At 41.3% G+C, this 12086-nt stretch overlaps 1 protein-coding gene across 1 annotated transcript in view; it reads left to right on the top strand.

Annotated features, from left to right (window-relative positions):
* The first annotated feature begins 7683 nt into the window (after positions 1-7683).
* Positions 7684-12086, top strand: part of ctdspla (CTD (carboxy-terminal domain, RNA polymerase II, polypeptide A) small phosphatase-like a) — a 29474-nt gene continuing 25071 nt past the window's right edge. The window contains exon 1 of the mRNA XM_034146108.1: positions 7684-8117. Coding sequence (XP_034001999.1) covers positions 8042-8117 — 76 coding nt within the window. The 5' untranslated portion in view covers positions 7684-8041. The remainder of the gene's footprint in view (positions 8118-12086) is intronic.

Genomic DNA, 12086 nt, shown 5'->3' with positions numbered 1-12086 from the left:
TATATGTTTTGAAAATAGTAAGAGTTTCTGCGGACGTGCACGATTCATGCAGTTTGTTCCAGATTGTGGGGGCATAATATCTAAACGCTGCTTTTCCATGTTTTGTTCTTACTCTCGGAACCGAGAGCAGACCCGTTCCAGAAGACCCACCTGAGGCACCTTGATGGTTCATAATTATGCAGGAGATCGTTGATATACTTTGGTCCTAAACCATTTAGTGATTTAAAACCTAGCAATAGAACTTTAATAATCAATTATTTGGCCGACTGGAAGCCAGTGTAAAGATTTCAGAACCGGACTGATGTGATCCACTCTTTTAATGTTAGTGAGGACTCGAGCAGTGCGTTCTGAATCAGCTGCAGCTTTCTCAGTTCTCACTTAACTAACTACACCCACGTTCATAAAACATTCAAGCAGTCTGACAGCACACCAGATGTACACGAAAAAGATCATCTGTGTCCTATCAGTCAGAATCAAGACTCTTTTGAATTATTCATCAACAGAAATACGCTGCTCCAGGGGAAAGAGAAATGTCAGAGGCCAGCAGTGTTTGATGTCAATGATAGAGAAGTGATTTTACTCCAGTGTATAGCCCCATGTCTCGAGGTAGTGTTAGTTCATTATGAGTGCGTTTTTCTTCATCTGTGTGACACTCACCACTCCCTTCACCAACAACAGGCTGAGGAAGTGTTTGTGCCCTCGGGCTGTGATTTTTCAAAGGGCCATTATGTTTGTCCCCAATACGCCCTTATGAACCGAGCAGCACCCAAATGACAAACAAACAACTGCTCATGCTGCACTAAATGATTATACATCTATCACTGTATCTATTATTTATAGGATGAGTCAGAAAATGTAATGTGCTTTGTAATGTATCCTGCTTTCAAAGTCTTTACAATTATTCAACAGTGCTGTAGATCAAAGTGTAAATATTCTTTGGCATGTGTTCACCCCTTTGCAATACATCTTAAAGGTCCCATGACATGGCCATTTCTACTGATCATAATTCCATTGTTGAGGTCTACTAGAATAGATTTACATTGTTCAATGTTCTAAAATAATAATAATAATAAATTATATTTTTATAGCGCTTTTCTCGGACTCAAAGATGCTTTACAGTGTGAGGGAGGGTAGACAAACAAGGACAGGCAAAAACAAACAAAGACAACAAAACAAAAAATAAACAGAAAAGGCATGAGAGGAAGTTGATTGAGAGAGGGGGGGGGGGCTTATGGATAGACAGAGTTGAAGAGATGGGTTTTGAGGCGGGACTGGAACAGGGTGAGGGACTCAAGGATGTCTTGGGGGAGGGAGTTCCAGAGCTTCGGGGCTGCCACAGAGAAGGCTCTGTCCCCAAAGCTCCGGAGTTTGCCCTGGGGGTGGAAAGCAAAATCACATTGGTTTTCTCATACAGCATCTATAGTATGTGTATTCACTCTCTGTCCTACACGCCTTGTTGGAGCTCCTGCCCGCCCCCCCCCCCCCCCTCCCTATGAGCCTATGCTCTAATTGGTCAGCTTGCCCACTCTGTTCTGATGAGTCCACCACCGTTACAGCGGAACATCAGTGATTATGTGTTACAATGGCGTTTGTTAGCAACCAGAAAATGACACCAGTAATGACAAACAGATGAGAATGCTGCGTGGGGTCCGGGTGCCGTGTTGGCGGGACGTTGCGGGGCTCGCTGCTCCGCCCTTTGAGGCTCGAGGAGCGGACAGTGTGAGCTGGATTACTGGTATAGTTTCCTGGTTGCTGCGTGGGGTCTGCGAGACAGCGAGACACCAAGACACCGCGGAGCTCAGCCTGAGCACACACACACACACACTCACAGCCTGAGCTCCGAGTGTGTGTGTGTGTGTGTACGGAGCTCTGCGGAGCACCGTGGCTGAGAAAAGATAAGGCTGAGTGAGTGAGTGTGTGTGCAGAGCTCCGCAGCGTTACGTCACTATGAGCAGGAAGAACAAAATGGAAAAAGAAAAATCTCGAACGAGGCGTTCTGGGGCAGCATAGACGGGTCTTTTCTGTGTTAGAGTTTTACTCGCTACAGGGTGTACTTTGAGGGTTTGTGACTTTGCAGACCGTTTACATGCAGAAAAAGCTACATAACACACAAGGGGACGGGTAATAACCAGAAAAGCATGTCATGGGACCTTTAATAACACAGTAATTGGTTTTTTTTTGCCACTAGGGGGCAGTAGAAACAAGCTGTAATTACAACTGACATATCACCTTCAGTGATGATATGCCAAACTTCGTATCTAACTATTGCATTTATTTAAAATTGCAAGACGTGACATCATTCAGAAGGATTTTTTTACAATCTGGCAACCCAAACATTAGTTTACTGATATACAAAGCACAGATAAATAATTCAATAACTAATAATAAAGCCTTAAGCTAGACCTACTATGCTTTTGGGGGTTTTACCTTTCCTGTAGTGTGTTTTATAGGTTTTTGTGCATGTAAATGGTCTGCAAATGCTAAAATGGGCACTTTAATTTATTCAACCCATACAGTCTAATTGCACTCTCATTATCAATGATGCACTTAATGATCTTTCCTTTGAGCAATTATTTGTTTTATTAACATGGCAAACTCAACTCTGTTCCTTTGAGAAATTAGTTGTTTAATCAGTTTGAACGACATCACCGACCCCCCCCAGTGTTAAGTAACTGCTCCGTGTTGCATTCAGGCTCTGTGTTATCACATTTCAAGTGACAGTCAGTAACCGGAGACTCGCTACCAAGTGCGGACAAGTGCTTGTGATTGTGGCTCAGAGACCTGTGCTGTGGTGTCACTTGTGTGCATACATTATCGTAAAAAAAATCAGACTCTGACCCACATTGGGAGCCTCATGTCATCTGGGAGATTACACACTAACTCTGGGCAACAGATGACAGCCTGCACTTAGAGATGTTTTCCTCCTGTCTGTGTGCATCATACTGTACTCTCAGGTGGGGTCATCCTGGGTCGCGTCCATTAAAGTGAAGAGTCAGGTGAAGAGGAGGAAACACTCAGGAGCGTCACTGCTGGCAGCTCTCCAGAAAACCACTTTATCTGCCCTGTTGTTATTCTACGGTCCGCTGAAGCCGAAGTAGCTTGAATAATGTTTGTTTATCAGAGAAAGTGGAGGGAGTCGTTCTGCGGTGAACAGGTGGAGATAGGTTTAAGAGATGGGGAACAGGTTACATGATGTAGACAATCAATTAAAGGGTCAGATTACTCAAAATAAAATATTCCAATCATCGCTGAGTCACCCCTGATGTCCTCAATATTTCCTCAGACTTGACTCAGCGATGATTGGAATTTTTTATTTTGAATTGAAAATGCGTTGTGGAGCTTAAAAATGTAGTAAATTACCAGTAAGGCTCTGAAAGAATGCATCATGGGAATTGTAGTATTAAGCATTTTAAAATTGTATTTTGCTGCACAGATTTTAAATGTGGTAACTAAGTAATTTACTAAATTATGGAATGCTAACTGTAGAAATTCACTCGTATTTTTTTTTTGCAGCCCTGAAGACACCAAGGTCATGCCCCTTAAATAGTTTTACCTGATTAATTAAATAATTGTTTTGTCACATTTGGATATTTTGTTTTGTGAAAATCTGCATTTGAAATGATTAATGGCGGAAATATTCATCACCAATAACCCTGGCATCTTTGGCTTTGAAAGTATATCATACAGTGAGATGTTCAGAAGACAGATTGGTCCATTTGGAACAATCTGATGAGCCGTTACGTTACGTCACTATACCCGAAATACGTCACTATACCCAAGAAGTAAACAATGGAAAAAGAGAAATCCCCAACGAGGCGTTCTGTCAAAGGACATGGGACCTTTAATGTAAAGCAAGGTCCTGACTACACATTGAAATACAATTATTATAATGCACATATAGTTAACATGTACTATATATCTAAACACTTTATTTAAAGCCAGATTAATTTATCAAGCCCTTTTTAATTAACAAAACAGACACTATTATAAACAAGCACATTTAAGCGTAAAACCATAACATTAAAAATAATCTAAACCAAAAAAAGCTAAATAAAAGAAAACGAGTTATGCACTTTTTTGGGACTTCATGAGAGACGGTTCCTTGTCAGGCCAACAGCCAGAAGTCCTGAAGATTTGAAGCTCATTCAAAGGTTTTGTAACAATATTACTGGAGTAGGAAACAAAAGAAAGACATTTCTGCTAAAAAAGTAGTTTTTCTTTTATTAATTTAAGAAGAAATAAGAAAATTCCTTGAACTGCAGATTATTTATACAAATAAAACCTGTTATGGCCGTTTGCGAGATAGAGATCCATGAATATTAAGAATGGAAAAGCTAAAGATTTTGTTCGCAGCCATCTTTAATTTTTCTAGGCATTGCCTTGACACACCCAAAAGGCCACTTCACTGTTGCCAGGGTAACACCTCATATCAGCGTATTCCGGAACCTTGAGTGATGTCATTCCGCTATTGGCTTTGAAATTCCCTTCGACATTCCAACCAGAGTTTGCAAATAGGACTAAAACGAATTATTCTTTTCACTCCACACAAACTTGGCGATCAGTCGACACGTACAGCACAGCTAGAATTTAGGACCAAAACATACCTTTTTTCCCCATTAAGATTCCAGTATACTGTCTATCTTACGATGTCTTCTTCAGAAAGCATGGCCTCCTGTGTATGGGAAACCAATAGCGACTACGATAACATGAGTAAGGCGCTAGAAGCTATCAACGGAAAGTTAAAGTCCTGCCATCTTGAATCTAACAGTGTAAAGAACAAGTTGAACAGCTTTCCGTCTTTGGGGGAGAGATATGACAGCATGCAGGCAGCGGATCAAGCTGTAAGGCAAAGATTAGCTTTCATTCAGAAAGAGGTTAAGTCGCTCAGAGAAAGGATCTTAAATAACAGCGATGTTGAAGTCCAGTTTAAAAAGACCTTGGAGCAAACTGCCTCAATGCACGCTCTATGTGAAAAACTAAGTGTAAAAAGCGTTGCCCTGCAAAAACAGCTGGAGGAAATCGACGTGATGAAAGCACAACAGCAAGCTGAATTAGCGGAGCAAACACAGCTCCGAAAAGAAATTGAAGGGATGCAGGCAGCTCTCATCAATTCTAATGCTTCGGAGGAAACAAAAAAAACCCTAATACGGGTAACAGCGGAAACTCAATTTGAAAATAACGTCCTGAGAAGAAAACTTTCACAACTTAAGAAAAGACAAGCTATTTTCAAGGTCCTGGATGACAAATACAACCAAGCAAAGGGAGAGAAACAGGACATTTGCCTGAAGAACCATACTTTGCGACAGGACATTGAGAAAATGCACAAAGAGCTTGAGAACGAGATTGTAATCCAAGAGATGTTGGACGGAATGAACGCCTCAAAGAAAGAAGAGGGGCGTCAAAATGAGGCCTTACAGATAGAAAAGATCCAACTTGAAAAGAGGCTTCTGCGAGTCGAAGGTTTGAAGGAATCATACAATCTCGCCAACGCTGAGGCCGACTCCACCCTCCAGCAAAATGAGGCTTTGAGAGAAAATATCAAAGATTTATGCCAAGAGCTTCAAAAGGAAAATGCCGCACAGGAGAAATTGGACGAAATGAAAAAGTCAAAACAAGCCATGTGTCTTCAAAATGACACCCTGCAACAGGAAGCCTCAACGCTCAAAGAGAAGCTCCAGGTTTTGGAAGATTTAGAAGAGTCTTATAAGGAAGAACTAGTTCAGAAAAAGGCCTTCTCGCAAAAGAATAACCTGTTGCAGAATAGGATTGAGGATTTGACGAAAGCAGTCCAAAATAAACACGGTTTACGCGAAGAATACGAGGCGATGAGATCATCTATAGATGCCATGAGCAGCGAGAAAGACACCCTGCAACAACAACTCCAGGATCTTAAAAAACAACAAGAGGATCTTAAGATCTTGGAGGCCTTGCACAGAGAAGCATCCGACCGTGTGGATGTACTGCAGGGGGGAAATGTATCTTTGCAACAGAGCATCAATGACGTCAACGAGCAGATCAGGATGAGACTACACTTTAAGGGTGAGTTTGAACAACTGGAAGCCTCTGAGGAACCTCTCCAGGCAGAGAAAAGCGCGCTGAGTAAAACTCTCGCTGAAGTCCAGGAAAAATGTCTAAGTCAATCTGATTGGCAGCAAAAATACATAATTCAGAAGGGGCTGAGGGACACCCTGCAGACAGAGATTGAAAAGACAGCGGAGGACATCACGTTTTTTCAAGACAAGCTCAGAAGTCAGGATGAGTTTGAAGCTCAGTACAAATCCATGAAGGCATTGAAAAAAGTAGCCTCAAAGCAGAATAACAATCTGCGCAAACATCTGAACAACCTGCAGAAAAAGTGTGGATGCGAACACACTCTGCAGGAGAAGATCAGCGCCGTTCAGGAAGAAACCAGGACTCTCCGAATCCAGAATCAGGCGCAACAAGACAAGATCAATACTTTGACAGACATGCTCGATTTGTACGATTGCCTGAGAGCCGGAAACAGCGCCACGACACAGGAGGGGGAGAACCTTCTGAAAGACCTCCGAGAGATCACAAAGGGAGTGAAGAGAAGATCCCGGGAGGCAAGGAGATGAGGCAGCAAGTAACAGCAGGTCCTCATCTTCAGCTATTAGTGTCAGGAAAGGGTTAACACCGGGAGCTCCGGGTTTTTCCCGAACTTACCAATTTTCTTAATTTGGTAATGTCAAAAAAATGTACTTTCTTAAATTGGTAATTATTTTCTTTATCATGTAATAGTTATCAAAATAGCAAGGGAGGAAGGAGCTGAGGGACAGGGGGGATCAAGAAGGGGGGAGAATATTGAGTGAATTGTTTTTAATGTGTAATGTGTCATTGTGTACTTTGAAAGGTGCTTCGAAATAAAATGTATTACTATTATTAATATTAATATCATGTTTAAGACTTTTGTGAAACTTGGCTTAACACATTATTTTAAGAAAGTAATTTGGAATCACGTGTGAAAAAAATAAAAGCAAAAATATATACCCAACATTTTGACTCATTTTTGAGAATTGTCTGCACACAGGAAATGAGCCGGTGTCACAGATGTGAAAACATATTAAAATACATATTAACATCATAATTCTGTTTATTAGCAGTACTACCCGGCATCTACATGACCCCACATATGATTATTGTCAATATGTAGAATATCATAATGCACATTTAGTTAAATTAGTTGGTATCAGTTACAAATAAGAAATACAGATAAGCCTGTATGGTATTTTGCCTCATATTTTACTGAGTTTTTTCTTTGATCTTTATTGTCAGCTTAAATCTGATTCAGTCTTTACTTAAATGTCAATAGATGACACATCTATTCTTTACATTTTGTCAAGCTACAGAAGTCGCTGCGCTTTTAAACTACCTAAAAATGTGACTTTAAAAGAGGAATGGGTGGGGTTGGTGAACTCTTGACCTCAGTTATTTGGGAAATCCTCGTAAAAATGTACCAAATACAGTAATTATTTTATTTGGACATTTTATATCTGGCACCTTCCATATTCTCAAGTAAAATGAGTTTCCTTTATGCACAAAGGCTTTATAAACTACAGGAACACCAGCACACTGAGAGGTGGGCGGACTGAAGGCGTGTTGTTGTACTGAGCTGTGAGGCTGCAGGAGCACGGTCGCCATCTCTGGGTAAACACTGTAACCGAATCACGCAGTTGATATTGTGTGTGTGTGTGAGTGTGTGTGTGTGTGTGTAGGAGCTACAGTAGCAGTAGCAGCAGCAGCAGGCGGTAATATGCTGCCTGCACCAGCGGACACACACATCTCCAATGCGGGACTACTGACGCTTTGTTTGTGCACATCGGGACTGTCACCTCACATGTTCGGACGCTCCCCTCTTTCTGACATTGGTCGTGTGAATGGGACTGCATGCATCGAGTTAACATGGGATGTTAACAGAGGACGCTTCTGTCGCGCGTGCACAGCTAAGGGACTGTAGTGCGCTTGGTAATGTTTGCCAAGGAATAAAACGGTGTAGCCAAAAGGTGCAAAACATCTCGTTTCCATGGACAACACGTCCATAATAACACAGGTTGCAAATCCGAAAGAGGAGGAGAGCATCTCTTCAAGTCAAGATAAAGGTAAGGAGGAATTGCACACACACGATTTAAATTTCACCATGCATGGCTGGGTTTTGGATTATTTACGGTGCCAAATGTGATGTGAGCCCTCAGTGCAGAGAGGGTCCTGGGCTCCAGCCAGAGGGTATCGACGGAAAACCTCCATTGTTCAGCTGAAGCAGAAAACCTTAAATTAAGATCCCCCTGCCAGCCTGTCAATATATGTATAAATCATGTGGGGGGTGCACTGTAACTCTAATGTAAGGAGATTTATTTCAGCTACACAAAACCAAATATAATCTTTTCATCTGTTTTTGACTAAAACACATGATATTTTTATTGGAGTATCTGGGTTTATTACAGGGGGCGGGTACTCTAATCCTTTCCCCCCTTGCACTGTCCCTGAATGCATCACTAACACTCTTACATTCCTGATATACTACCATCATAGTTTGGCTAAGATGCATGAAGAAAAACACCAATTTCTTGCATATTTTATTCATTGTTTGATTGACTTTATAGAAGAAAATCCAAGGGTAACATGTAGTGAAAATGTATTTCCAACATGGTCCCTGATTTTATAAAAGAACAGGACATGCAGTATGTTATTGTGCATGTAGTAATCCCTTCATCCATGCTGCAGAAGGTGTTTTAAAACTAATTTATAAGTCGAAAAAACTCTAAGAATAACAAAATGGTTGTGCTTCTATAGTAAAAAATCAGCTCCTCTGCACAGTGCTTGATGATAAGGATACCCATAAGACACATTTATTAATTGACTTTAAAGAAGACGGTCCAAGGGTAAAATACGTGTGTACATCTATTACCAAATAATAGCATGTTATTGTGCATGTAATAGTCACTTAGCTGTTTTTGAACCTAATTTAAAGCCAGAATAACATATAGGACACACATGAATATTTTGTCCCTCTTGGAATAAAATGAAAATGCTTAGTGATTGTGCCTCTACAGTAAGAACAGCAGCTCCTCTGCACAGTGCTTTATGATAAGAAACAACAATTATCAGTCAACATATGTTTAAATGGTCAGAAACGTCCATTTCCAGATGTGTTAAAGTCCCTGAAAACAACAGCTCAACAGCTGCTGCACAGATTACAGTGGCTGAGTGAAAGCACATTTTCTCTGTTGTTTTGCACAAGAGTCGCCCCTTCGCCATGTGGTGATGACATCAACGACAAATCCCCCTCATGAGTCTGGAGCTTTCTAGTTTTGATTAACTTTGAGGAGGAGGGGGCTTTTCTTTGCACTCGACATACAATCTGGCTGCGGAGTAGTGTGTACACATGACAGATACACAGGTGTCCCTGGGAGATCATAGCAGGAGGGTTTTTTTTGTGGTTGTTGAGACCTCAGGGTTGTCATATTCACCCATTTCACTGAGCCACAGGGTGCCTGGAGGCCGGAGGGACCCCCACTTCCTGTTGGAGAAAAGGTCACCTTCCTGAACAACACATGAAGCACTCTGACTCTCTGACCTCCTGCACGGCCGGCATTAATTAGTCGGCTTTAATAAGTCATTTAACCTTTGTTTTCTTTGCTTGACTCCAACTGATCCACATGAACATGGCAATCAATTATAATAATAATAACAATAATAATAATAACTTTACTTATATAGCACCTTTCATGCAAGATGCAGCCCAAACTGCTTCATTGAGCAAGATAAGATATATAAAATCAATAATAATAAGTAAAAAACATAATGAAACAAGATGTAAAAAGATAGGTGTTGAATTTACTTTTAAAAATTCCAAGGTCCTTTTCTTAGATCCAAGATTAGGATTTATGTTACCTATGTTATCTACCTCATCCTAATCTTCTGCTGCCCCTTGATAATTAAAACCATCATAAACAATCGATAAAAACAATCACTATTATTATTATTACTACTTCCTTATTGACTAAATGTATTCCTAGAATTCTAAAAATGTTGCTTTTAGCATGTTTTTAATCCCTCGCAGAATTCCCACACTTTCTTGTCTGCATCATCCTGCTCGTCTTGAACAGTAAATCCCACCATGACATGTGGAATCCAACAATTAATCTGCGGGGATCAAACCCAGCGTCAGTCGCTGACCAGAGACGACACGACCACACACACACACACACGCACACACACACGCACGCACACTGAAAGGGCTGCTTGGACACACACAAAGTGTCAACAGGGGGCTTCCTGAATGGAGTCCCTGCCCTTTAACTACTGCTTCTGTCAATGCAGACAACAAACAGCGCTTGTTGTTCAGGACAGTAACAATGCTTAGGCTGCAATGAAATGATCACACATACACACACACACACACTCCCACATGCTTAATATTTCAGAGCGCAGGCAGGCTATTTTCAGAGTCCTATCAGTTTCATTCCAAGACATAGTAACTCATTAGAGTGAGTTTTTTTAGACATTTGGTCAGGTGGAGATGATATCTTTATGCATTATGGATTATGCTAAATGAGGAGAGGGCTGGAATCATAATGTGGGCGGTTTCTCTCTTCAGACTGAGCACATTAATAAGTCAACCGTGTCGTTCTTGTGGTGGAAATACGAGGCTATTTCTGCCTATGATGGTAGACGGTGGACACATTTAGACAATTGTTTAGTATCAAAGTGTGTTTTATAGATAAAACTGCTTATTTTTAGCCTTGATATTTCACAGGAGGCATCATACAAAATCCTAGGCAGCTGAACAATACTGTTTCTTCTCAAAAGTGAAATCAGGCTTTTGATTTGGCAGACTATTCAGGATCTGATGCAATGAAGTGTAACGAGTGGACTAACAACGCACAAGGAGACTCTGAGCGGTCAGCCTGTGTCTCGCTCCAAAAATCATTGAGGATTTAGTCTGATAACTTCACAGTCCGACAGGTATCAGTGGGCCGAGCTCGTTAGCTTGATCAGATTAGCTCAAATCTGAGTTTAGCTCTTCCCTGCTGCAGCTTGAGTGATGGCAGACACTTAGGCACCGTCCACACGGAGACGATATCAGTTGAATCTGCTAACGTTCTCTATCGTATAGACGGTTCGTACAGGCCGAAACGGAGCCGCGGATTCGGAGCCCGAATCCGATACACTTTGATAACGGGTAGTGGGTAGGTCTGAGGACGAAACGCTTGCGGCTCCGTGTGTACAGTACGCCCTATACGATAATTTCCTGAAAATGATGACGCCATAGCCCCGCCTCTCCCCACCTCTCCTGCCGACCCCCGCGTCATTGCTGATGCGTTTCGCCAACAACAACAACAACAACAATGGCGGATCACAGGGTTGCGTTAGTGCTCCAGACGCTACTGACCATGATACAGATTTTAGTGCAAAATCTAAAGCTCCTCTACCACAACCATTAGCAACAATAATAATATAATAATAATAATAATAATAATAATCGTCATCGGTCTATTCGCTGCTTTTGGTGGATTTTGTGGCGGAAGTACAGCGCCACTTACAGGCCCGGCATATGTACTACAACGTCTCCAGCGTTTTCGTGTGGACTCTCTGTCTGAAACCAGAGCCCAGTCTGCTCTGATTGGTTAGCTGACCGGCTCTGTTGTGATTGGTCAACCGCTTAGAGATGTCAATATAACAGCATGGGGATGATATCTGAGGTTTGAATCAAAATAAATTACAGGCAGTATGTCATTTCTTATGAGAAAAACCCATGTTAGCTAATACAATAGAGCTGTATGGCACAGAGGAATATTCTTTATCAGTCTTTGGGTACACAGAAAGCTATTTGTTTGTGAGATAAGTTTATTGTTGGTTTTCGTCTTTCATCGGATTTATTCACAATAACCAACATATACAGTAGATATTACCAGTCTGATTCTTTAAGTGTCCTCTGTAGAATTTACCCTGGAGTCCTTGACTGCTTTGTGATTTTATATTGCATGCTTGTTGCTGTCTGAGGCAGAGTATTATGCATTCTCCTGACGAGACATAATGTCATTACCCCCTGTCATTACTCCAATGGC

Source organism: Trematomus bernacchii, unplaced genomic scaffold (genome assembly GCF_902827165.1).
Source record: "Trematomus bernacchii unplaced genomic scaffold, fTreBer1.1, whole genome shotgun sequence".
Classification (NCBI taxonomy): Eukaryota; Metazoa; Chordata; class Actinopteri; order Perciformes; family Nototheniidae; genus Trematomus; species Trematomus bernacchii.
Note: the sequence above shows the minus strand (reverse complement) of the source record. Positions and strands in the feature narration are given on the sequence as shown.